The sequence below is a fragment of the Epinephelus fuscoguttatus genome, linkage group LG10 (genome assembly GCF_011397635.1).
Source record: "Epinephelus fuscoguttatus linkage group LG10, E.fuscoguttatus.final_Chr_v1".
NCBI classification, from domain to species: domain Eukaryota; kingdom Metazoa; phylum Chordata; class Actinopteri; order Perciformes; family Serranidae; genus Epinephelus; species Epinephelus fuscoguttatus.
This window is the reverse complement of record NC_064761.1, coordinates 22,806,849-22,834,323: the sequence shown is the minus strand read 5'-3', so window position 1 is coordinate 22,834,323 and position 27,475 is coordinate 22,806,849. Positions and strand designations below refer to the sequence as shown.

The 27,475-nt window shown below is 39.9% G+C and overlaps 2 protein-coding genes across 2 annotated transcripts; both read right to left on the bottom strand.

Moving 5' to 3' along the window:
- Positions 1 to 101: 101 nt before the first annotated feature.
- LOC125896227 (5-hydroxytryptamine receptor 3A-like) lies at positions 102 to 10,592 on the bottom strand. The gene is made up of 9 exons (XM_049588627.1): positions 10,538 to 10,592; positions 7,252 to 7,412; positions 7,083 to 7,127; positions 5,993 to 6,099; positions 5,718 to 5,887; positions 5,239 to 5,399; positions 4,028 to 4,238; positions 3,408 to 3,608; positions 102 to 397 (listed from the first exon to the last, which is right to left on the bottom strand). Exons 1-9 carry the CDS (start codon positions 10,590 to 10,592, stop codon positions 102 to 104), a joined length of 1,407 nt encoding a protein of 468 aa, XP_049444584.1.
- An 8,203-nt stretch (positions 10,593 to 18,795) lies between these two features.
- On the bottom strand, positions 18,796 to 25,561 carry LOC125896226 (5-hydroxytryptamine receptor 3A-like). The gene is made up of 9 exons (XM_049588626.1): positions 25,474 to 25,561; positions 24,316 to 24,476; positions 24,147 to 24,191; positions 23,440 to 23,546; positions 23,165 to 23,334; positions 22,625 to 22,785; positions 21,755 to 21,965; positions 21,360 to 21,569; positions 18,796 to 19,180 (listed from the first exon to the last, which is right to left on the bottom strand). The coding sequence occupies exons 1-9, from the start codon at positions 25,559 to 25,561 to the stop codon at positions 18,885 to 18,887; spliced, it is 1,449 nt and encodes a 482-aa protein (XP_049444583.1). The 3' UTR covers positions 18,796 to 18,884.
- Between the last annotated feature and the right edge of the window lie 1,914 nt (positions 25,562 to 27,475).

The following is a 27,475-nucleotide window of genomic DNA, read 5'->3' as shown; positions in this document are numbered from 1 at the left end:
TCTACTCGAATTACTGAATAATAAATCCAAGTGTAAGCTGCTAACTGGTCAAACTTTTGCTGATGATCCACATAACTGTCTGACTTAACTCTTCCATTAAGTCAGCTAAGTTCTGCATCACTCCAGACCCAGATGGATATGATAATGATTAAAAGGGAAGAGATAATGGCAATGTACAGGCCAAAAAGCAGGCGGTCAATGACTAATCCGATCATTTGCCATTCCTGTGTGGTATTGCTCCCCTGGGCATGTTTGTCTACCTGGAGGCGGATGGCCATGAGATCTCTGCTCAGCTTCCTCAGTTCATCCAGGGCTGGATCCGGAGGGGGTTTCTCATGAGGTGTATCACCAGAGACGCTCTGAAGATCTCTTGAAGAGATGATGCTGGGACTCATGGCTGGATATATATAAAAGAAAACAAGATTACAGTGAGATTACTCATTTCCACCGCTTGTATCCGTGATCTCATTCTTTCGGTCACTACCCAGAGTTCATGACCATAGGTGAGGGTTGGGACATAGATGGACCAGTAAATTGAAAGCTTTGCTTTCCAGCTCAGCGCCCTCTTCACCACGACGGACCAGCGCAACGCTCGCATCCCTGCAGAAGCCGCACCGACCAGCCAATCCATCTCACGCTCCATTCTACCCTAACTCATGAACAAGACCCCAAGATACTTGAACTCCCTTGCTTGAGGCAGTAACTCTCCCCCAACCCAGAGACAGCAATCCACTGGTTTCTGACAGAGAACCATGGCCTCAGACTTGGAGGTGCTGACTCTCATCCCAACTGCTTCACACTCGGCTGCAAAATGCCCCAGTGCATGCTGGAGGTCACGGTGCGATGGAGCCAACAGAACCACATCATCTGCAAAAAGCAGAGATGAAATTCTGAGGTCCCCAAACCGGACCCCTTCCTCCCCCCGGCTGTGCCTCAAAATCCTGTCCATGAAGGTCACAAACAGGATTGGTGACAAGGGACAACCTTGGCGGAGGCCAACACCCACCAAGAACGTGTTCGACTTCACTTCTTTTAAGTATGAGGACATAGCTCTCACTTTGGTCATACTGGGATTCAATAGCTCGTAGCAGCGAGCCTGGCACCCTGTACTCCCGTAGTACCCCCCACAAGACCCCCCGAGGGACGCGGTCGTAAGCCTTCTCCAAGTCCACAGAGCACATGTAGACTGGATGGGCAAACTCCCACGACCCCTCCAGCAGCCTTGCAAGGGTAAAGAGCTGTTCCACTGTTCCACAGCCAGGACGGAATCCACATTGCTCCTCCTGAATCTTAGGTTCGACAATTGGTTGGAGCCTCCTTTCCAGTACCCTGGAGTAAACTTTACCCTGGAGGCTGAGCAGTGTGATACCCCGATAGTTGGAGCACACCCTCTGGTCCCCTTTTTAGAAGATGGGGACCACCACCCCAATCTGCCACTCCGCAGGCACGGTACCAGACCTCCACGTGACACTGAACAGGTGTATCAGCCAAGACAGCCCAACAGTGCCCAGAGCCTTCAGCATCTCAGGGCGAATCTCATCCACACCCGGTGCCTTGCCACTGGGGAGCTTTTTAACTGCCTCAGCAACTTCTGCCAGGGATATGGGTGAGAGTTCTACTGAGTCTTCAGGCTCTGCCTCGTTCACAGTGGATGTGATGGCCTGGTTCAGAAGTGCTCCTTCCACCGCCCGACGATGTCCCCAATTCTGGTCAGCAGTCTCTCTGCTGAGCACAGCCTGAGACAAGTTCTGCTTTCCCTTCCTGAGTCGGTTAAGGGTTTGCCAGAACTTCCTTGTCGCCAACTGAAAGTCTTTCTCAATCGCTTCAGCGACCTCCACAGCTGCAGCCCTTCTGGCCAACTGGTACCTGTCTGCTGCTTCAGGAGACCCCTGCGCCAGCCAGACCCAAAAGGCCTCCTTCTTCAGCCTGACAGCCTCCCTCACCGCTGATGTCCACCAGCGGGATCCTCGGTTGCTGCCCCGACAGGCACCGACAACCTTCTGACCACAGCTCCTAGCAGCCACCTCCACAATGGAGGCTTTAAACATGGCCCACTCAGACTCCATGTCCCCAGCCTCCCCTGGGATGCATGAGAAATTCTCCCAGAGGTGGGAGTTGAAGACCCCACGGAAAGGGTCCTCAGCCAGATGTTCCTAGTTCACCCTCACTACATGTTTTTGTTTACCAGGTCTGTCCGGCAGCCTCCCCCGCCATCTAATCCAACTCACCACCAGGTGGTGATCAGTTGACAGCTCTGCTCCTCTCTTCACCCGAGTGTCCAAGACACATGGCCGCAGATCTGCTGATATGACCACAAGATCGATCATTGATCTTTAGCCTAGGGTGTTCTGGTAGAACCTCCCTGTGCTCAAACATGGTGTTCATTATGGCCAGTCCATGACTCGCACAGAAGTCCAATAACGAAGCACCACTCGGGTTCAGATCAGGCAGGCCGTTCCTCCCAATCACCCCCCTCCAGGTTTCTCCGTCATTGCCCACATGAGTGTTGAAGTCCCCCAGGAGAACTATGGAGTCCCCAGCCGGCACCCCTTGTAGGACGCTGCCAAGAGACTCCGGGTACTCCGGGGGTACTCCAGGTACTCCGCACTGCCATTTGGTGCATGAGCACAAACAACAGTCAGAGACCTTCTCTTTGCGACCCACAGTCGCATCGAAACGACCCTCTCCTCCTCTGGGGCGAACCCCAACACGGTGGCGCTCAGTTGGGGGCTTGTGAATATCTCCACACCCACCTGGCGCCCCTCACCCTGGGCAACTCCAAAACCAGTGCTGCAGGGATCGGCATGCCAAGGGCCGTGCGTTTCATCAAGGTCTTTGAATCGCTCTTGGTCTGGTACCTCCCCCGGGACCACTTTGCCTTGGGAGACCCTACCAGGGGCTATTCGCCCCAGACAACACAGCTCCCAGATTCACATGGAAACTCAGACCCCTCCACCACGTTAACGTGGCGATTCTCGGAGGACGTCAAGTAGTCCTTCACCAGTGAAATGCTTTTAATGCAAACAGCCAGTTCATAATACTGCAAATATATATCAAGGCCTATTTCAATACCTAATCAGTGGCTCAGTGACCATCATGTTGCCTCATTTGGCAAAATAAAAAAAACAAAAAAAAAAAACAAAAACAACAACTAAAGATAAAGATAAAAATAAAAATATGTAAGATAATTAACCTGGGGTTGACTTTCACTAGCTTTTTCAGGAGCCTTTAAGTGTATCTCCATGACAAATGAACAAGCTCCATTCAAGAGTTTATTTAGCTTTTTAGTCAAGCTTAGGTTATTTGACTTTGTTCAAATGAGTTGCATAAAAAATGATTAAAATAAGATGAAGCAGCAGTAACAGTGACAGATGTGACTCAAAAATAACCATGATGAGTTACTGTACCTCTAGCAGGTGGGTGAAGGGAGACTGTGACGCGGTTGCTCTTCTTTTTTGGAGGGAGACAAACAACAACAGCTAGATAACGTAGCACAAGGACACTGAGCCAGTGAGGCACCTTTCTGGTGCTGAACTGGATGTTGGTGATAAACACTGTCTCCAACAGGCTGGCCACCATCAGAGCCAGACTCACTGAGAATAAAACATCTGCATGAAACCAACAGAAAAAGGGTGAAAAGAAATAAAGAGACACTTTTCATTCAAACTTTATTAATCATGGGTGTAAGTGATTTCACATAGCACAGAGAACTGGGGTTATTGTGATAAAATTAAGGTCTCTTTCAAGCATTTGCATCAGACTGGCAACCATCAGAGCCAGACTGACTGAGAATAAAACAGTTGCAGCAAAACAGACCAGACAATTAAGAAGTAAAGACACATTTTTCATTTTAACTTTAATTATCAAGGGCAGAGAGCATATTCACATTTATATTAAGTTAAAATTCAGTTGCCAAAGGAGCCATCATAGGACAAGGTATAACTGGTCAACAATGGCATCTGGTCAAGAAGAAGAATTGGCCACAGTGGTTAATCTTATACAACAATATATCACAGGTGTCACTCACTTATTAGAGGTGTTGTATTTCCAGTGACAGGCAGCAGGTCATTCATGATGAGCAGGAAAACGGTGTAGCCCAGGATGAGGGTCATCTTAAAGGCGGATCGATCCACACTTTGGGGAGGCAGCAGGAAGCTGAAGAGGTCCAATGTGATGAGGAAGCAGCTAGGCAACAGGAGGTTCACCACATAAAGGACTGGCCTACGTCTCAAAATGATCTTGGGATAAAAACAATTACAAAGCATCAAAGTTTTACTCAGAATTCACAATAGACGTTTGCCAATAGTAGCAAACTCCTCCACCAGCCCCCTAAAAAACTTCTTTTGTTGTTTCTGATGCTTTTCTGCAGGCCACTCAGACCTTTGGTGTTCCCCAAGGATCAATCATCAGTCCTCCTTTGTTCTCTGTTTACATGTGTACACCATCTAAAATTACCCACATAAACAACATCCACTGCATTCAATTATTATTTTCTTTAAAATATCAATCTTTTATTACTGTATAAAATCTATCTATGTATTTTATGGCATGCCGTTCAGGAAATTATTATATATATAATACAGTATGAAGTTTGAATATATGGAATGAATGAAAGTCCGAATATATTTAATGAACCTTGAATATATGGAATGAACTGAATGAACGGCATGCCATAATATATATATATATATAAAAATATATATTATGGCACGCTGTTCATTCGGTATGTATATTCGGTGTATATATGTATATATATGCACACATACAGACATATGCATCAAGTTGCTAAATCTGGATCAAAGTATGTCAATGCTAAAAAAACAATAAAATACAACAGTATCAGTTATGACAAATGTCATGTTTGATGAGAAGCATCATGGATGCTGGACACACTGCATGGCAGGTCAGAGCAGTGGGTGGTGCACCAGGGTCTTTTTTATTCTACGACTGCCAGTCTAAAAGAATGTTTACATTTTTATGGGTTTTTTTGTTGTTTTCTTATATGTATATGTATATGTATATATATATATATATATATATATATATATATATATATATATATATATATACATCATATTTATATTTTACTGGTAGAGGTAGAATAATTCTCTATACTGAGACAACAGTGATTGTTGGTTTCTCCAATGTGTCACATCTGATTTTACAAACGTTTTACAGATAATTACTGGTATGCATCATGTGAACACAGAATAAAATATAATCGCTAAAATTACTTACAAAGAATTTGAGCTCAGAGTAGGTTCCTTCTGTAATTTCAAGGGTTGTTTGAGCTTGTTTGATATCAATAAGCTCCCACTCTCCTCTGGTCTGTAGCACTTCCCTGGACTCCTCCAGGATCTCTGCAGCTGAATGTCTTTGATTCATCTCTATGTCTTCAGCTGGAATAAAATTGTAGGAAAGTTTGTTTATATTAGATCTAATGCCTATTAGATTATCTCTGTGAAATCTTTCTTGTGATGCACATGAGTAGAGTGAAGTTGTCTGCATGAAAGTTCAGGTCATTCAATTCAGGCCCCAAAGATGTCCAAATTAATTCATTTAATTCTACCGAAATTTCATTTAACTTTTGTGTTTGTAGTTTTAATGTTTGAAAACACATAATTTCCGCAACAAATATCAATTACTCTCTTAAATTGTGTGACTAATCTACCAGTTTTGAGATCAGGTGTTATCTTTTGAATTTTTTGCAGGCTTACCGAAGTGCAGGTATGGTTCAAAGGTCAGCGAGCAGTTTTGGATATCAAAGGGGAAAGTGTAGATGACTAATTTGCAGGTGGCGATCACTCTGACCGGCCTATCATCAAATACATGACCTGTGTTGTATAAGTAGACATATGGGGTTTTGGGAGATTTGTCCTCGTCCATGCTGGAAATGAACAAAATAAAAAATGACTTAATTGCACATTTATACTTTTAAAAGATAGGTTTTTGTTTTTTGTTTGACAGGCTACAATACTTAATTTTAACTTACAACTCATTGATGACGATGTCCGGGACCCAAAGCTTTTCTCGAGGGACAGAGACTCTTGTAGTTCCACATTCCTTCTCATCCCAGCTCAGTCCCGCTATTTCCCACTCCTACATTAACCAGAACAACAACCATTTGCACTGTGACACTTCATACTTGGTATACGTTAATCTTAAGGTTAAAGGTCAAATTTTTTAGGATTTCGGGGGATATATTGGTAGAAATAGAATATAATTAGTGTATAAGTATCTATATAAGTATTTAAGTGTATAATTAGTTGAAAGAAGAATCGTGTTTTTGTTACCTTAAAATGTGTTGTATACAGTATATCTACGCAGGGAGTGGGGGTCCATTCCAGAAAGCAGATTTAAGATACTTTGAGTCTTAACCTGAATTCTGAGTTGATGAACCCTGAGATGGGATTCAGATTCAGAACAGCTGAATCACTTCTGTCAACTCTGAGTTAGGTTTGTGCACAGTGAGTGAAACAAGCCAAAATCGGTGGAGCTTCGATATTACGTCTCACCATGGTAAATAATCTGCAGGGCCTCCATTTTAATCCAGTGGATGGAGAGACTTACATATTACGGATGTTATATTTTATGAATTCATGTAACAAATAAACTGATTGATTGATTGACTGGCTCAGATGTTAATGATTGGGATGTGAGTTCCACTGCCGGCAGGATTACGATAAATCTGTCATGTCCTAGTTAATTTACAGGCCTATCTCATACACTTAAATTCATTGCATATCACACGTTTCTTATAGATCCACTTCGTTAACATTTAAATGCAGCAGTGTTATTTATGTTTGTGCCAGTGAGCCATAACTTTTTAATATACGCAACTCTTGATTGCAAAAGATGTGTCACCTTAAATCTCAAATCAAATCCCCCCCAATATTTCATTGGCACTGTCTCACCATCACATTCCCCACTACCAGAATGCAGAGGAGGGGGTTGCAGCCAGTTTTTTTTACAATCTTCAGAAATTTAACCACATTTGTATTAAGTGTGTGCTTTTGTTAAAGAAAAGTTTTTAGACAATTTTCTAAATTCAAACATGCTTTGTCAGTGCTCTGAACACATACCAGGATTTGCCATATGAATACTGTTAAGGTCTGGTCTTTTTCATTCTAGGGATGAGAAACATACAGTTAATAATGATGATTCAAATTTACTCACAGAATACTTTGTTGAAAAAAATATGCATCTTTATGTGCTGTCATGAATAGATTTTTATGCAGCTCATAGACTCACCACTCCTAAAATTCCCACTATAATCAGTTCGATGGATACGTTCAGGATATCTGTAAAGTTTTTTACAGGTCGAAGTAGTTTTCTAGGAAATAATTCAGTCTCGAATGCATCAAACAAGGCCTCAGGAGTTGGGCTGGTGCAGTTCAATGGTGCAACAAAACCTGTGTTGAAAAAGTGAAAGAAGAAAACTAAATTAATACATAGGTATCCCAAATAAAAGTTTTTTTTCTTTTTTCTGTATTTGCTCAAAGACAGATCTTTCTTTGTATGCTATACAGAGTTTTGCTAAGACTAAGACCTCTTCATATCATCCACATGAAAACACAGTGATCCATTTTCAACACTTAAAACAGCTGCTATTAAGGTGGTCAATGCCATTATTGAGGGACTGGAATGCAAAAAAAAATATTGTGCATGTCTTTTCATCCATTTTTTCAAAGGCCTTTGACACATTAGACCATGCTACCTTGGCAGATAAACTCTGGACATGCTGTATGCTGTTTGCGTATTTGTCAGGTACAGCACAATGCGTTCAGTTTGCTGGGTCTTCCTCTGCATTACTCACTGTGTTAAAAGGTGTTCCTCAGGGTTTCATACTGGGGCCATTGTTGATTTCTATACATGTAAACAATCTCTGTGACAATTTATAAAATGCTGCTTACCATTTCTACACAGATGATACTGTCATCTATTGTTCATCCCCTCCAGGGGCAAAAGCTCTAGAATACCTACAGTCTTCCTTTGATGTTGTGGCGACCCACTTAACTCAACTTAAGCTGGTGTTAAATGCAGAAAAATCCAAATTCATGCTATTTTTAAATGGTAAAGAGTTAACATCTAATCTTCCAAAGATCTTAACTACTCAAGGGATTGAAATTGAAATGGTTACAACTTACAAGTACTTAGGTATCATCATTGATCAGAACTTGTCTTTCAGTCACATATTGAAAACCTCTGAGCTGAAGGTTGAATTGGGCTTCTTTTTTAGGAACATATTTCAATACTCCCTACAGGCAAGGAAACACTTAATATCTGCAACTTTTTTTTACCTCTGCTGCATTTTGGTGATTTGCTTTTCATGAATGCCCCTGACCAGTGCCTAAAGAAGTTAGACACTTTGTACCATTGTGCTTTGCGCTTTATAACTGGTTGTGGAAATCGCATACACCACTGTACTCTATATGCTACTGCTAATTGGCCATCTTTGCATGTCTGCAGGCTTTCGCATTGGTTGGTTTTTATATATAAATCTATTCTTGGCCTGTCTACATACATGTGTAGAAAAATCAATATGTCCTGCGCTCTCACAATATTCTACAAATGCTGGTTCCAAGAGTGAGAACAGAACTCAGCAAAAAACCCTTTTAAATATGCTGCTCCTTTGTCCTGGAATAATCTACAGGCTGTGGAGGAATTCAAGTCAATTTTAAAGGATCCACACATGTGTCCAAATAAATGTTTGGATATATGTGTGGACATACATGTGGATATATATATACATATCCAGCAAGTATATCTTTTTTTCAAATATTTCTTTGTATACTATAGAGAGTTTTGCTAAGACTTCATGAACTGCTCAACAAAATGCTTCATATCAGCTACATGAAAATACAATGATCCATGTTCAGCACTCACATCCACACATATATCCAAACATACGTCCTGTCCCTTGCTCTGCTTACCATGCACTCTCTCTGCTTGTCATTGCAGATCCAGCCACTCCCTCCTGCCCTCCGCCATTTCCATCATCTGACCTTCCCCACCCACAAACTCACCTGCTTCACATCAGCCTTGTAGTATACAATATATCCAGATCTCCACCCACTGCCTATCAGATTGTCTAGTTTAGTCCACCCCAGTTCCTCAGCCTTCTTTACTACTGGCAGCCTGTCATGTTACTGCCTACCAAACTTAGTCTCACAACCTCTCACCTCAAAAGACATTTTTAGTCGCACACTATAAGATTTTGAAAAGACTGAGGATCTCGCAGGGTCACTATTTGCAATACTACAGGTAGATTTCTTTTGAGACTGTTTCCCATCCTGCTCTTAGTAAAAAATATGATGCCAAACTTCCTCAAAGAAATCTGATATATCAACAATTCCTTATGTATCCACAAAAACACATAACTCTAGAAAAACAAGTTAGAAGGCCTCATATGTTGACAGTGTGATTGTCAATTCAGCATTGATACAATATATAAAAATCAAGTGTATTTGTGTTCAAACTTTACATTTTGGATTTTGTTGCCTCAACTCACCACCAACCTTTGTTGGTCAGCTGCTCTATGTAGTGGTAGGAGGCGATGGGAAGAACAAGCAAACTGTTAAATATTAATGTTTAGGATTTATCCTTAAAATAAATGCTGGTTGGTGCCCCACCAGTTTCTCCTCCTTTCCCATGGTAAAAGAGAACTGAGACTTGTTCACATATTTGCTCCCCGCTGGAGTCTCAGGTTGGCACAAGTTTCCCTGTCTGGAGAGATCACCTGGTTTTGACTCCTGCCTGTTTTTGGACTCCAGTAAATAGGCACTCTTACATAACACTGACTGTCTTTGTGTTGTGCGTTGGGGCTTGAGCTGGTTGCATTTTTGAGCCGTTGCACTTTGTGTCATGTAATTAACATGAATTGTAAATTAGGTGTAACTTAGCAAAATGCCAATATAATCTAAGGGTCTTACGTTATACTCAATTAATTATTTTTAATGAGCTGTTTGCATGGCTGTAGACTCTTATTCTTGACCTATGTTCTACTTCTCTCAGCTTAACTTGCTACAGTAAATTACTGGTTAGTGGAAAGCTGTTTATTCGATTAAAATAAAACACATTCCACAGATTTTTAGTCTTTTTGGATCAAAATTTTATTTAAATTCTCAAAACTTTAAATTGTTTTCCATTGCTTTTTCACAAACAGTTCATAAACATCTTCTGACAGTATTCATCAAAGTGCCACAAAACTGTTATAAAACACATATCCAGTACAAAGTTGTGTAAAATTCAAGGCAACTTTAAAACTTTACTATCATGTAGTCTTTTTGTTTTTCTTGATTTTTGACATATCAAGATAAAGTCTTAAAATATACAAACATTTCATCATATTTGAGTTTACTTGGTGTTCAGTTTTTTGTGTTTATTTTTTACAAATAATTTTGAAAGTTACAGTTTCTTAAAGCATTACCATGAGAAAAGGCTTTCTACGTTTACTCCAGTATTTGACACATGAGCTTTTTTTTTTTTTGAAATGTGTTGCTAATTTGTTAGATAGTGTAAATTATTTTTTTCTTACCGTAAAGCAGTGAATAACTGATGAAAAGGAGCCCAGCTATCTTTACTTCTTTCATCTTGCTTGTGTCAGTGCTATGTTCAGTGACCTACTTTCATGATTTGACCCAACGTTTTAAAAGGTAAAAGTGGACAGTCTGAGGTAATAGTGTTTCTTGTTTCTGATTGGCTCAACTCAATTTACAGCTTTTCCTTCTGAATAATTTGCATGCATGTCTTGTTTGTCAAAACAACAGTGTTGAAAATTTGACCATAAACTAGTCAGGCAAGGATGTCTGCATATATCTTATGTCAGTTTTCAAATATTGTCAAAACACAGTCCTGGACTTGTCTTACTTACAGGCTTAGAGAAGAAAGCAAATAAACTGAGCACAAAAAGGAAGAAACTTTGTGTTTGGTAGATTTATTTGTTGTAACAATGCTTCTTGGCAATAAATCTTATTTCTCTTTTAAATGGTGCCACATTTGTACGGAACATGCGTTTGTGGGATGAGCAGCAAATCTTCTCTGCCAAGATTCAAGGTTCAAGGTATCTTTATTATCCCGAAGGGGAAATTTGTGTCACAGCCAGCAGTTAAAGCAAAGACAACAATTATCATAACAAATAAATAAACAACCATAAAAGAATACACAAATACATTTAGCAGCCATTTAAGAGGTTGATAGCAATTTAATTCAAATTCAGTTCAAACAACTTTATTAATCCCACAAGGGGCAATTAGTTATGAGCAGCAGGTTGTCATGATACATGTAGCCTACATGGCACACAATAAATAATAAGTACATCAGACATCAGACAACATCATACACATACACACACCAGGAGCTTAGTGTGGAATAATGAGAAAGAGCCTATGATAGCCTAAAAAAAGAAGAAAAAAAAGGGCTTCTTAAGAACACGCACACACATTCCTTCAAGGAATTAAGAAAAAAAAAAGAATACAACCCTATGAAGAGTTTAAAAGTCTGAGTGCAGAGAGGATGAATGATTTGGAGAAGCGGTTTGTTTTACACACAGGTAGGACATAGCGGCGTCCTGAAGGCAACAGAGACCTGCAAGAACATGAGTCGGGAGGCTAAAATGGACTCTGTTTTTCGGAGGATTTGCTGGTTGCAGAGGCAACTTAAGTCTCTTAATTTCACTCCAATAATCTTAGAGCAGGACTTAACAATACTGGTCAGGCTATTTCTGTCTTTAACTGAAAGACAATGAAACCAGCAAAAGAAAAACACACAAGGCTCTCAATAAATGCTTGATAAAATCGATAGAGTATAACAAGCCTGACAGAGAAAGAGTTTCCTGAGAAGATGAATTCTCTGTTGCCCTCACTTCACAATAAAATCTGTGTTCACATCAAATTTGAGATGGTCATCAAAAATGGTCCACAGGTATTTGTATGATGAAACAATTTCGACTTTTTCGTTATGTATGATGCACTCAGTATGAGTGTCCTTCTTATGTCTAAAATCAATAATCAAATCCTTGGTTTTGGATACATTTAAATCCAAAAAGTTACAGTCACACCAGGAAATAAAATCAGTTAGCTCTCATGGTTTGATTCTGAACAGTGCAGTGTCATCTGAAAACTTAATCAGATAGCTATCCTCCTGCCTGCTCCTGCATTCATCAGTGTATATGATAAAAAGTAAGGGCAAAAGGACGCACCATTGGGGTGAACCCGTGGAAGTGGTTACAGAGTCAGAGAGAAGGCCATTAACAGAGACTCTTCGCTCTCTGCCAGTAAAGAAATCTAAAATCCATGACACAAGCTGGTGAGACAATTCAAATTTAGACACTAGCCTCTCTATTAAGAGATGTGGCTGCATTGTGTTGAATGCTGAAGAAAAATCAGCGAATAGGAGCCTGGCATGGGCTTGTGGCTTCTCTAAGTGTTTGTAGAGGTGATTAAGTATGAAAAGCTTTGCGTCCTCTACACCTCTTTCTGCCTGATAGGCAAATTGTAATGGATCAAGTCCCTCTATAGAAGACATGACCAGGCCTTTAACGATTTTCTCAAAGATTTTCATTATTAATGACGTTAATGCAACTGGTCTGAAATCATTAAGCTGTTTAGGATTAGATGTTTTTGGGATGGGAATCCCAGTAGAAGATTTCCACATGCCAGGAATTTGGTTACGATCAAGTGACATTTGAAAGACATGCTGGAGGACACTGCAGAGTTGATCAGCACAATATCGAAGTGTACGCCCACAAATGAGGTCTGGACCAGGGGCCTTCCTTATATTGACCTGTTTAAAAAGATCTCTAACATGATCCTGCTCAATGATAATGTTAGAATCAGAGATAAGAGACTCTCTGAGGAGGGAAATGTTATCAGAAAAGTCATGCGTTTCAAAGCGAGAATAAAAACTATTAAAAACATTCGGAAGGTCAGTCATGTTTATTCCCTCAATTTTAATAGGATTCCTATCACTTCCACTACTTCCCTGAGAGATGGAGGACGAAGATCTCCACTGGTGTATTTGTGTTCCACCTTATCCCTACAAACTCTTTTAGCTTTCCTTATCTTGCTCCTTACCACTCTGTTAATTTAAATAAAGCAGCAGGGATAAATGATTTTTTGAACCGATTTTTTCTGCATTGGGGGAGATTATATCTGCACCCTGATGGTAGCAGCACAAAATTGCCATTCCCTTAGTGGATGGCTTGGGTCAAATATATTACATTTATTACAGGTACTATCATCATTGAAGTAGGCAGGGGAATAGCTAAACACAGCAGAGACTGAGAGTGAGTGAAAGACATCACTAACTGATAAACTAAGTTTAGAGGAGGCGAGTGGGGGGTGGGGGGATGGGGGGGTGGAGAGCAGAGGTAGAGGGAGGTGTGGCTCATGACACACTTTGTTTTGGTCTACAGGCAGTGCACAACAGCAAACCTAGCGGTGAAACAATTTCGCTTTTTGCCCCTTTAAGCCAAGTTTCAGTGAAGGCAAGAAGACAGGCACTGTTGTACTTGGCCTGGAGCTGGAGCTTGTCAATTTTTTTACAAAGGGACTGGACATTGGAGAGGATGACTTTAGGAAGGGGGATGCTCCAGTGTCCCTGAGCCTCTGTCGCACACTGCTGCGTCTCCCTTTTTTCCTCACCATTGGTTTGGACACCCGGCTCCAGATCCTTGCAGAAGGGTCCGGCGGCTGGTTGATCTCCACAGGGAGAACTGCAGAGGGGTCCACGGTGCCCACATTGGTGCTGCGCAATAGCAGAAGAAATTCCCGGCTATACTGGATAGAGTCTGCATACACGACGAAGCTGCGTACAAAGTGAAAAGTCAGCGTCAGCAAGAGAAAAAGGCCTGATTGGCACTTGATTGTCAGCACCTGTGAGCATGGGCCCTGCTACAGTGGTCAGTTGGTGTCTGCTCCAAGAATCGGTATGCCACATTTAACTGATCTGGATCGGGCCTGTCCAATAGGGCAACTTCAAACTGGTATTGCACAAAACCAAGTTGCGGCATTATTTGGAGTGAACCCTACCATCTGCAAACTGAAGGCCAAGTTCCATATAAGGGGGGATGTCAGAGACATGTGGGCGTCCAAAGAAGATGACACCCCAAGAAGACCGTTTTCTCATCCTGTCAGCACTTAGGAACCATAGGCAGTCTTCTACAGATTTGCAGTCAAGGTTTGCACGACGATTTGGCCGACGGCTCTCTGCCCAGACAATCCGGAACAGACTGCAGGCAGCCAATCTCCAGTTTCACAGGGCTGCCAGGAGGCCTGCCATGACTGCCCTTCACCGTCAGGCCCATTTGCGCTGGTGTCAGCAACACGTGCACTGGAACCTGAACATGTGGAGGAATGTTATGTTCAGCAATGAATCCAGATTCTGCCTACGGCAGTTGGATCGTAGGATCAGAGTGTGGAGAAGACACGGAGAATGCTTTGTTGATTGCTGCACTGAAAGAGTAATATCTTTTGGTGGAGGTGTGACGGTGTGGGGCGGCATGTCGCTTACTGGAAAAACAAGGCTTGTCATCATTGGAGGCAATCTCAATGCAGAGAGTTATCGAGATAAAATTCCGCAACCAGTGACAATTGCATATCTTCACAGTCTGGGACCAAACTCTATCCTCCAAGATGACAATGCTCGCCCCCACAGAGCAGGGTTTATCAGAGACTACCACCAGAATTTGGGAGAGGAGAGGATGGTATGGCCTGCCAGCAGTCCTGACCTCAACCCCATTGAACACTCGTGGAATCAGCTTGGGCGTGCTGTTCGTGCCAGAGTGACCAACACAACCACATTGGCTGACTTGTGACAAATGTTGGCTGAAGAATGGAATGCCATCCCACAGCAGTGTGTGACCAGGCTGGTGATCAGCATGAGGAGGAGGTGCCAGGCTGTTGTGGCTTGTGAGCTGGACACCTCCAAGGCAGAGATTTCCATAGGTAAAATGGTTTGTTGAAACATGCAAATATTTGTTGCTTGACTGGAAATTTACAGAGCATTAAAAAAGGGGAGAGGATGTAGTGCGAAGGTGTGATGTAACATGTTACTTTCAAATAAAAGATTTCAGCCATTCTTTCCGTTTTCTCTCTGCTTATTAATAAATCACAAGGAGAATGAGAACATGTGTATAGCAGTCCCTCCAGAATGTCAAGGGCTTTTTTTTTTGGGATCATTGTGGTCTAAACATAGACACTAGAAAATAATGGATGAAGCCACTGTGATGTCACCCATTGGATTGTGGACTCCCATTTTGAAGCCTTGACTTTGCCCTCTTGGTTTTTTGGAGCCAAAAGTGACCATATTTGGGTGAGAAGCTAGCACTGTGGAGGAATGAATGATTTTGTTGCCTCAACTCACCACCAATCTTTGTTGGTCAGTTGCTTCATTAAGTGGTAGGAGACCATGGGAATAACAAGCAAACTGTGTCAATATTTAGATAAAGATAAATACTGCTGGGTGCCGCACCAGTTTCTCCTCCTTTCCCAACAAAACTGAGACTTGTTCACACGTGTGCTCCACGCTGGAGTCTCTTTGTTGTTTACTGTCTACCGGGTTTACTTCTTCTTGTTTGCTCATGACAATGTGCTCATCACTGAACCTCACTGTCTGCATGAGTAAAGACTAAAAACCTATGATGATATTTAAAATGTTTGATTTTGTTGGATGGCAAGATGAGAAAAAGACTGACTTAAGACAATTTAAAGTTTAAAGAGTTTTGTGACCACCTCTCACCAAATGATCAAGATCAGGGGAGCAAGAGAGAAACTCATGATTTTATTCTGACATTGGAAATTTATCTGCCACAGTGAAATTGCTTGAAAAGTCATTTGTTGTTAGGCCAGCATAATTTTGCCTGTCTGGACAGGTCACCTGGTTTTGACTCTTGCCTGTTGTTGAACTCCAGTAAATAAGAACTTCTATATTACACTGACTGTCTTTGTGTGGTGCTTTGGGGTTTGACGTAATATTGTTTCTAAACCTTTACACTTTTTGTCATATAATTCAATTCAAATAAAATATAAATTCATTAAGCAAAATGCCAATAAAATCTAAGGGTCCTGTTATACTCTATAAATGATTTGTAAGCCACACACTACCTCTTTGTTTCTTTTCTCATTTTTGGCCATGAGTGATGGATTACCATGTTGTCTGGTGTACATATTCTTCTTCCCATCAGGATGAATTGTAATAGATTTGGTGATCCTTGAATTTTTCATTTAGTGTGATCCTCAGGATAAAATTTTAAAGTACCCAACTCTTTAGTAAACCAGGAACATCCCCATCAGCAGCACTTTGTGTTTAGTGCTGGTTGGTGAGTATTAGCATGCTAACATAGTAAACTAAGATGGTAAACACAGTATACGTCAGCATGCTAGCATTGTCAATGTGAGCATGTTAGCTTGCTAACATCAGTATTTATCTCAAAGCACCTCTATACCCACATACAGCATCACAAGCTGTTTGCATGGCTGTTGACTCTTGTTCTTGATGTATGTCCTACTTCTCTCAGCTTTACTTGATACAGTAACTTACTGGTTAGTGGAAAGCTCTTTATTTGGTTAAAATAAAACACATTCCACAGGTTTTTAATCATTTTGGTTCAAATTTTGTTTAAGATTTTACTTAAATGCTCAAAAGATAGTTTTCTGATGCTTTTTCCACAGACAGTTCATAAACATCTTCTGACAGTATTCATCAATGTGCCACAAAACTGTTATAAAACACATATATGGAGATAAAGTGATAAAAGATGCATGAACATTTCATCATATTTGAGTTTATTTGGTGTTTAGTTGTCTGTGTTTAGTTCTGACAAATCATTTTGAAAGTTTCTAAAGCATTACCATGGGAAAAACAGCTTTTTTTTTTAAAAAATGTGTTGCTAATTTGTTAGATAGTGTAAATTATTTTTTTTCTTACCGTAAAGCAGTGAAAAACTGATGCAAAGGAGCCCGGCTATCTTTACTTCTTTCATCTTGTTTGTGACAGTGTTATTGACAGTGCCTCACTTTCATAACTTGTCCCTGCGATTTACAGGGTACAACTGGACAGTCTTAGGGAATAGTGTTTCCTGTTTCTGATTGGCTCAACTCAACTTACAGCTTTTTAATCTGAGTAATTTGTATGCACGTCTTGTTTGTCAAAACAACAGTGTTGCAGTGTTGACCATAAACGAATCAAGCAAGGATGTCTGCAAATATCTGATGTCAGTTTTCAAACATTTTTAACACACACCTCAGCATATGATGAGCCTAATCAAGTACTTTGTTAATCTGCTCTGCACCCATATTCACTCATTTATCTAAATGTAATCAATTTAAAAAATAATAACACACAAACAAGACTGTTTATGTCTCTTTCTTGTCTTTGTTCTGCATTGTCTGAGTGGTACAGGCCTGGACTTGTCTTACTTAGGGAAAAAAGCAAAAAGAAAAAGTTTGTTAAGGACATGAACAGGAGATTTCCCATGGGTAAAAGCAAATATTTGTTGTTGTGGTAAAATGGTTTGTTGAAACATGCAAATATTTGTTGCTCGACTGAACATACAGTATACAGCACATTGAAATAGGGGGAGAGGATGTAGTGCGAAGGTGTGATGTAACATGTTACTTTCAAATAAAAGATTTCAGTCATTCTTTCTGTTTCCTCCCTGTTTATCAATAAATCACAAGGAGTATGAGAACATGTGTACAGCAGTCCCTCCAGGATTTCAAGGGCTTTTTCGGGGATCATCGTGGTCTCAACATGGACTGCATAAAATCATGGACGAAGCCACTGTGATGTCACCCAGTGGATTGTGGACACCCGTTTTGAAGCCTTGAGTTCACCATCTTGGTTTTTTGGAACCAGAAGTGACCATATTTGGGTGAGAGACTGCCACTGTGGAGTACTTTGGGAAGGATCTGACTGAGAAGCTGTGTCCATTCAAAGTGAAGTGAAAAAGTTAGAAATAGCAGTGCTTCCCAGATTCAAGAACCACCAGCAACAACAAATAAAGCTTTTATTTATTACAAAGTATTCAAAGGGACAATTTCGCTTCAGGCAAAGCAAAATGTAACTAAATTAATCTTCTCACATTTCCTAATTAACATGACAACTCTCTTACCTAAAACTCAAAACAGGAGAATGATGATTCACACAATCATTCACTCAGCCAATCAGAGATGCTCAGCAGGTTTACCTGAGAGGTGGGGGGAGGGTTAGAATCTCCATAGCCTAAATAGTTTGTGAAAGATTCAATGTACAGTAAATCTTGTGTTGTTTGTTGGCCCACAATGGGACTAATGATTGTAACAGTGACTGTAGCTGTTTATATTCCTTCAATAGCTGTGGTCGGAGGCACGATGTGTTTGGGTTGTCGTTCATAAAGATTAGAGGACCTTAGGGTGTCTTGAGATATGCTTGTTGGTAAGTAGTTCTGACTGGATCTAATTGTTTAAGGGGACAGTTCACCCCTTGTAATGCTATTTAACCTTGTGAGCAGTTTCTAATTAATTGTACAGAAACTTTAACTTGGACTCAACCACTGATCTCAGATTGATGAAGATAATAAATATTGGTTAAAGTACAGATTCACATTTTCTTGCCCTTAGTCTGCTGTAAAAAAATAGTTGGTATCCATATAAACATTAAAATAAGCTAAGCCTGCTGTAATCATTCCCTCTATTCATACTGGACATTTTCTGCATTTATTTTGTTTTCATGCATCAAATAACTCAGATTCTGAATCTTCTACTTGAACTACTGAATAAAAAAATAAAAAAACAAGAAATAAATGTTATTATTGATTTCATTTTGTCTTTCTAAGTGTAAGCTGCTAACTGGTCAAACTTTTGCTGATGATCAATATACCTATGTGACTTAACTCTTCCATCAAGTTAACCTATGTGTATGTTACTCCTGATCCAGATGGCTATGATGATGATAAAAAGGATAGCGATGAAGACAATGTACAGGCCAAAAAGCAGACGGTCAATGACTAATCCGATCATTTGCCATTCCTGTGTAGTATTGCTCCCCTGGGCCTGGTTGTCTATCTGGAGGCGGATGGCCATGAGATCTCTGCTCAGCTTCCTCAGTTCATCCAGGGCTGGATCTGGAGGGGGTTTCTCATGAGGTGTATCACCAGAGACGCTCTGAAGATCTCCTGAAGAGATGATGCTGGGACTGATTACTGGACACACAGTACAGGCCAAAAGTTTGGACACACCTTCTCATTCAATGCGTTTTCTTTATTTTCATGATTATTTACATTGTAGATTCTCACTGAAGGCATCAGAACTATGAATGAACACGTGGAGTTATGTACTTAACAAAAAAAGGTGAAATAACTCAAAACATGTTTTATATTCTAGTTTCTTCAAAATAGCCACTCTTTGCTCTGATTACTGCTTTGCACACGCTTGGCATTCTCTCCATGAGCTTCAAGAGGTAGTCACCTGAAATGGTTTTCCAACAGTCTTGAAGGAGTTCCCAGAGGTGTTTAGCACTTGTTGGCCCCTTTGCCTTCACTCTGCGGTCCAGCTCACCCCAAACCATCTGGATTGGGTTCAGGTCCGGTGACTGTGGAGGCCAGGTCATCTGCCGCAGCACTCCATCACTCTCCTTCTTGGTCAAATAGCCCTTACACAGCCTGGAGGTGTGTTTGGGGTCATTGTCCTGTTGAAAAATAAATGATCGTCCAACTAAACGCAAACTGGATGGGATGGCATGTTGCTGCAGGATGCTGTGGTAGCCATGCTGGTTCAGTGTGCCTTCAATTTTGAATAAATCCCCAACAGTGTCACCAGCAAAACACCCCCACACCATCACACCTCCTCCTCCATGCTTCACAGTGGGAACCAGGCACATGGAATCCATCCGTTCACCTTTTCTGCGTCTCACAAAGACACGGCGGTTGCAACCAAAGATCTCAAATTTGGACTCATCAGACCAAAGCACAGATTTCCACTGGTCTAATGTCCATTCCTTGTGTTTCTTGGCCCAAACAAATCGCTTCTGCTTGTTGCCTCTCCTTAGCAGTGGTTTCCTAGCAGCTATTTGACCATGAAGGCCTGATTCGTGCAGTCTCCTCTTAACAGTTGTTCTCGAGATGGGTCTGCTGCTAGAACTCTGTGTGGCATTCATCTGGTCTCTGATCTGAGCTGCTGTTAATTTGCGATTTCTGAGGCTGGTGACTCGGATGAACTTATCCTCAGAAGCAGAGGTGACTCTTGGTCTTCCTTTCCTGGGTCGGTCCTCATGTGTGCCAGTTTCGTTGTAGCGCTTGATGGTTTTTGCGACTCCACTTGGGGACACATTTAAAGTTTTTGCAATTGTCCGGACTGACTGACCTTCATTTCTTAAAGTAATGATGGCCACTTGTTTTTCTTTAGTTAGCTGATTGGTTCTTGCCATAATATGAATTTTAACAGTTGTCCAATAGGGCTGTCGGCTGTGTATTAACCTGACTTCTGCACAACACAACCGATGGTCCCAACCCCATTGATAAAGCAAGAAATTCCACTAATTAACCCTGATAAGGCACACCTGTGAAGTGGAAACCATTTCAGGTGACTACCTCTTGAAGCTCATGGAGAGAATGCCAAGAGTGTGCAAAGCAGTAATCAGAGCAAAGGGTGGCTATTTTGAAGAAACTAGAATATAAAACATGTTTTCAGTTATTTCACCTTTTTTGTTAAGTACATAACTCCACATGTGTTCATTCATAGTTTTGATGCCTTCAGTGAGAATCTACAATGTAAATAGTCATGAAAATAAAGAAAACGCATTGAATGAGAAGGTGTGTCCAAACTTTTGGCCTGTACTGTATATATAAAAGAAAACAAGATTAGCAATAACTTATTACATCATTTATCTCACAGATGTCACCCTTGACACCCAGTTCATAATACTGCAAATATATAACAAGGCCCATTGCAATACCCACATCAGTGGGCCATAGGCTCAGTGACCATCATGTTGCCTCATTTGGCCAAAAATAAATAAATAAATAAAGATAAAAGTAAAAAAAAAAAAAAAAGAAAAAAGAAAAAATATGAGGGAGAATTAACATGGGGTTGGCTTTCACTAGATATTTTTCCAGAACCTTTAAGTGCATCTCCATGACAAATGAACAAACTCCATTTAAGAGTATGGGATGCAGCCAGAAGCTCCACAAAAAACGTATTAGTCAAGCTTCAGTTGAGATCATTTATGTCCAACTATTATTTCCAAGATCAAGAATGAAGAATGAAACTTCACACTCAACTGACTTTTCTTATATGAGTTGCATAAAAATGATCAAAATAAGATGAAGCAGCAGTAATAGTGACAGAAGTAATACAAAAATAATCATAATGATGTCACTGTACCTGTAGCAGGTGGGTGAAGGGAGACTGTGACGCGGTTGCTCTTCTTTTTTGGAGGGAGAAAAACAATGACAGCTAGATATCGTAGCACAAGGACACTGAGCCAGTGAGGCACCTTTCTGTACTTGCTGGCACTGAACTGGATGTTGGTGATAAACACTGTCTCCAACAGGCTGGCCACCATCAGTGCCAGACTCACTGAGAATAAAACATCTGCAGGAAAACAAACAAAACAATTAAGAAGTAAAGAATCATTTTTTATTTCAACTTTAATTATCAAGGGTAGAGAGCATATTCACATTTATATTAATTGGTCAATAATGGCATCTGGTCAGGAAGAAGAAGAATTGGCCACAGTGGTTAATCTTATACAACAATATATCACAGGTGTCACTCACTTATTAGAGGTGTTGTATTTCCAGTGACAGGCAGCAGGTCATTCATGATGAGCAGGAAAACGGTGTAGCCCAGGATGAGGGTCATCTTAAAGGCGGACCGGTCCACACTTTGGGGAGGCAGCAGGAAGCTGAAGAGGTCCAATGTGATGAGGAAGCAGCTGGGGATCAGGAGATTCACCACATAAAGGATTGGCCTACGTCTCAAAATGATCTTGGGATAAAAACAAATACAAAGTCTTAAAGTTTTACTCAGAACTTACAACAGACTCTTACCAGGAGTAGTAAACTCCTCCACCCCCCCAAACTTCTTTTGTTGTTTCTGATGCTTTTCTGAAGACCACTCAGACCTTTGGTGTTCCCCAAGGATCAATCATCAGTCCTCCAAATTTGTTGTCTGTTCACATGTGTACACCATGTCAAATTATCCACATAAACAACATCCACTACAGTCAATTCTTTTTTTTTTTAATACCAATCTTTTTGCCAGATTTTGTTAAATTCCTTCACTGTTAGTGTGTCCAGCATCCATGATGCTTCTCATCAAACATGACGTTTGTCATAACTGATACCGTTATATTTTATTGTTTTTTAGCAATGACATATTTTGATCCAGATTAAGCACCTTGATGCATTATTTTATCAAAAATGTAATCGTTTTTTTAGACTGGTAGTAGTAGAATGAAAAAGACCCTGGTATACTACCCACAGCTGTGACCTGCCATGCTGAGATGACTAGAAGATTCATCAAATAAATAAAATCACACACAGTTTCTCCAAGGTGTCACATCTGATTTAACAAACCTTTAATAGATAATCAGTGGTATGCCTCATGTGAACATAGAATAAAATATAATAGCTAAAATAACTTACAAAGAATTTGAGCTCAGAGTAGCTTCCCTCTGTTATTTCAAGGGTTGTTTGAGCTTGTTTGATATCAACAAGCTCCCACTCTCCTCTGGTATGTAGCACTTTCCTGGACTCCTCCAGGATCTCTGCAGCTGAATGTTTTTGATTCACCTTTATGTCTTCAGCTGGAAGAAAATTATAGGAAAGATTGTTTATATTAGATGTCCAGTCTGTTTGAAATGTTACTTGTGATGCACCTGAGTACAGTGAAGTTGTCAACATGAAAGTTGAGGTCATGGAATTTTGTGCCCCAAAGATTTTTACATTAATGTATTTAATTTTACTTAATTTCATATCACTTACGCATTTGTAGTTTTAATGTTTGAAAATACATAATTTCTGCAAAAAATAGCAATAAACCTCTTAAATTTACAAGTGACAACTTTTAGTGTACTCCAAGTACAAATCTGCCATAATTATAATAAAACTGAATGTGAGGTGAAGTTGCAGCTTTGAGATCAGGTGTTATTTTGGTGTTATTTGTTGGACTTTGCGCAGGCTTACCAAAGTGCAGGTATGATTCAAAGGTCAGCGAGCAGTTTTGGATATCAAAGGGGAAAGTGTAGATGACTAATTTGCAGGTGGCGACCACTCTGACCGGCCTATCATCGTAAACATGACCTGTGTTGTATAAGTAGACATAAGGCGTTATGGGAGATTTGTCCTCGTCCATGCTGGAAATGAACAGAATAAAAAACTCTTAATTGCACATTTATACTTTTAAAAGAGAGGTTTTTGTTTATTTGTTTGACAGGCTACGAGACCTTATTTTAACTTACAACTCATTGATGACGATGTCTGGGACCCAAAGATGTTCTCGAGGGACAGAGACTCTTGTAGTTCCACATTCCTTCTCATCCCAGCTCAGTCCGTCTATATCCCACTCCTACATTAACCAGAACAACAACCATTTTAACTGTGTGTGTCGGGCCATTTGTGTTTTCGCCCCTTGACGATGAGCAGTGTTGGAGAAACAGTGATGTTTTAATATGAACCTGCTTCATTCAATGTTTTGACTTAACAAGGAAATGTACGCAAAATTTAGGGACCCATACGCATGCACAATTTAGAGACAGGGGGAAACTGGCGTCACAGATGGTGAGGTGATGAATTGAAGCAGATTGTGGAAATTCAATGTGAAAGGAATCATTATACTTATAATGATGTCTCACACACTTAAATTCACCTCATATCACACGTTTCTTATAGATCCACTTCATAAACATTCAAATGCAGCAGTGTTATTTGTGTTTGTGCCAGTGAGCCATAACTTTTTAATATATGCAACTTTTGGTTGCAAAAGATGTGTTGTCACCTTAAATCTCAAATATTTCATTGCCACTGTCTCACCATCACATTCCCCACCACTACAGCACAGAGGATAGGGTTGCAGCTGGATTTCTTACAATCTTCAAAAATGTAACTACATTTGTGTTCAGTGTGTACTTTTGTAAAGAAAAGTTTTGTCAGTGCTCTGAACACTTACCAGGTATTGCCATATGAATACTGTTAAGGTTTGCTCTTTTTCATTCTAGGGATGAGACACATACAGTCGATAATGATAATTAAAATTTACTCACAGCATGCGTAGTTAAAAAAAATATGCATCTGTATGTGCAGTCATGAATAGATTTTTATGCAGCTCATAGACTCACCACTCCTAAAATTCCCACTATAGTCATTTCGATGGATACATTTAGGACATCTGTAAAGTTTCCTACAGGTCGAAATAGTTTTCTTGGAAATAATTCAGTCTCAAGTGCATCAAACAAGGCCTTAGGTGTTGGGCTGGTGCAGTTCAATGGTGCAACAAAACCTGTGTTGAAAAGAGAAAGAAGATATCTACATTAATACATAGTTATCCCAAATAAAAGTATTTTTCCTTCATTTGTATTTGCTCAAAAGCAAATCTTTCTTTGTATGCTATACAGAGTTTTGCTAAGACTTCATGAACTGCTCAACAAAATGCTTCTTATCAGCTACATGAAAATACAGTGATCCATGTTCAACACTCACATCCACACATATATTCAAACATACATCCTGTCACTTGCTCTGTTTACCATGCACTCTCTCTGCTCGTGATTGCAGATCCAGCCACTCCCTCCCACCCAACACCATTTCCATCATCTGACCTTCCCCACTCACAAACTCACCTGCTTCACATTATCATAATCAGCCTTGTAGTATACAATATATCCAGGCCCATCTCCACCCAGTCCCTAGCAGATTGTCTCGTTTAGTCCACCCTAGCTCCTCGGCCTTCTTTACTGCCTGCCCCCTGTCTGTTACTGAATACTAAAATTTATAAAGATTGAAGTCTGACACTCTCTTGTCTCTATAGATGTTTTTAGTCACACACTGTAAGATTTTGCAAAGACTGGGGATCTCTTAGGATCATTATTTGCAAGGCTACAGCGTGATTCCTTTTGAGATTATTTCCCATTCTGCTCCCTGTAGAAAATATTACGCCAAACTTCTTTTGAGAAATGTGATACATGAACAATTCGTTCTGTATCAACAAAAACACATAACTCTAGAAAAAGAAAAACAATCAAGTGTATTTGCATTTAAACTTAACATTTTGGATTTTGTTGCCTCAATTCACCACCAACCTTTGTTGGTCAGCTGCTCCATTAAGTGATAGGAGACCATGGGAATAACAAGCAAACAATCAATATTTAGGATTTATCACTAAAATAAATGCTGCTGGGTGCCGCACCAATTTCTCCTCCTTTCCCACGCTGCAAGAGAACTGAGACTTGTTCACACGTGTGCTCCACGCTGGAGTCTCTTTGTTGTTTACTGTCTACCGGGTTTACGTCTTCTTGTTTGCTGCTTGGGAGAGCTCAGGTAATTGTTGTTGACAATGTGGTCATCACTGAACCTCACCGTCTGCATGAGTAAAGACTAAAAACTTATGATGATATTTAAAATGTTTGATTTTGTTGGATGGCAAGATGAGAAAAAGACTGACTTAAGACAATTTAAACTGAGTTTTGTGACCACCTCTCACCAAATGATCAAGATCAGGGGAGCAAGAGAGAAACTCATGATTTTATTCTGGAAATTTTAATTTCATTTCATTGGAAATTTATCTGCCACAGTGAAATTGCTTGAAAAGTCATTTGTTGTTAGGCCAGCACAATTTTGCCTGTCTGGACAGGTCACCTGGTTTTGACTCTTGCCTGTTGTTGAACTCCAGTAAATAAGAACTTCTATATTACACTGACTGTCTTTGTGTCATGCTTTGGGGTTTGATGTTGTATTGTTTCTAAACCTTTACACTTTGTGTCATATAATTCAATTCAAATGAAATATAAATTCATTAAGCAAAATGCCAATAAAATCTAAGGGTCTTATGTTATACTCTATAAATAATAAATGTAATCCACACACTATTATGGGTTGCCGTTTGTAAATGGCTCATGCTGAAAATAACATCAACATTTTGCCACATTTAGCTTCAAACAATGTTTAAAAAAGTGTTGTGAATTTTTTAACGTCACCTTTTACCACATTTACAACAATATTTGTTAACTTTGAAATATATTAAATAGTTAAATCTAAATATTAAATGTGGCACCTAAATGTTAAATCTAAATATTAAAATTAAAACTAAATCTAAATATTAAATCTAAATCTAAATGTTAAATCTAAATGCTAAATCTAAACCTAAATATTAAATCTAAATCTAAATGCTTAATCTAAATCTAAATCTAAATGTTAAATCTAAATATTAAATCTAAATCTAAATGCTAAATCTAAATCTAAATGTTAAATGTTAAATCTAAATGTTCTGGGTGAAACTAAATATTTAGCTAATATGCAAATTCACACTGCCGGTCACCGGAAGTACCAAAATAAAAGCTCAAGATGAAGCTCGAGCTAACCGTTAGCTGTTAGCCCCATTAGCGGTGTCTGTAATGACTCATTAACTCTAAACGGTCTGTGAAATTTTTTTTTTTCCAGCGGATGTCTTAGTTACAACATGATTGAGCTAGCAGAGCAGTTTTGTGTTGCGATGTGTGGTATTTATTCAGTTTTGGGAAATCACAATGTCTAGAAAGCATCAGTGGCCGCAGCTGACAGGGTCAGCTAACAGCAGAAGCAAAGCTAACATCAGGACATCATCTGTTAAAAGCCTCCCGTTGTCGGATACGACATGAAACTACTCAAGTTAGCTCAATCATGTTGTAACTAAGACATCCGCTGGAAAAAAATATTTTTTTCACAGACCGTTTAGAGTTAATGAGTCATTACAGACACCGGTAACGGGGCTAACAGCTAACGGTTAGCCCCGCTAATCTATGATAACCATTCAATCATTGTGTTTATAGACTTTACAAACATCAGATTAGTCTAAACGGTGATATAGTGACGTGAAAAATGTGAGATATTCATATATGTAGCTAAACTCTGCTGGTTTTCTACCTGGAAGTATTTGTAAACAACAAGGTGATTCCCTCCGAAGGGACACTAACAACTCAAAGTACACGTCAAATAAAATTTCTCCAAACATGTTTTTTGTTATTTTAGGTAGTTATTATCACGCTAATGTATGTTCAAGCGTTCATTTCACCTGATAAGTTGGTTTTAATTCGTTATTTGATACTATAAACACAGTCTGACCATCTCGAGCTTTTATTTTGGTACTTCCGGTGACCGGCAGTGTGAATTTGCATATTAGCTAAATATTTAGTTTCACCCAGAACATTTAGATTTAACATTTAACATTTAGATTTATATTTAGCATTTAGATTTAACATTTAGATTTAATATTTAGATTTAACATTTAGATTTAGATTTAGCATT

Bases quoted from the DNA above. Each gene is read 5' to 3' on its own strand.
- LOC125896227 (XM_049588627.1), bottom strand. From the start codon at position 10,592: ATGAAAGAAGTAAAGATAGCTGGGCTCCTTTTCATCAGTTATTCACTG. The intron at 7,128-7,251 runs GTGAGTCTATGA...TCTCATCCCTAG, and splicing joins TAGTGGGAATTTTAGGAGTG to AATGAAAAAGACCAGACCTT. The intron at 4,239-5,238 runs GTAAGTAATTTT...TTTTATCCCAAG, and splicing joins ACTCTGAGCTCAAATTCTTT to ATCATTTTGAGACGTAGGCC.
- LOC125896226 (XM_049588626.1), bottom strand. From the start codon at position 25,561: ATGCAGACGGTGAGGTTCAGTGATGACCACATTGTCAACAACAATTAC. The intron at 22,786-23,164 runs GTAAGCCTGCGC...ATTTTCTTCCAG, and splicing joins TGAATCATACCTGCACTTTG to CTGAAGACATAAAGGTGAAT. The intron at 21,570-21,754 runs GTGAGTGACACC...GTTTTCCTGCAG, and splicing joins AAATACAACACCTCTAATAA to ATGTTTTATTCTCAGTGAGT.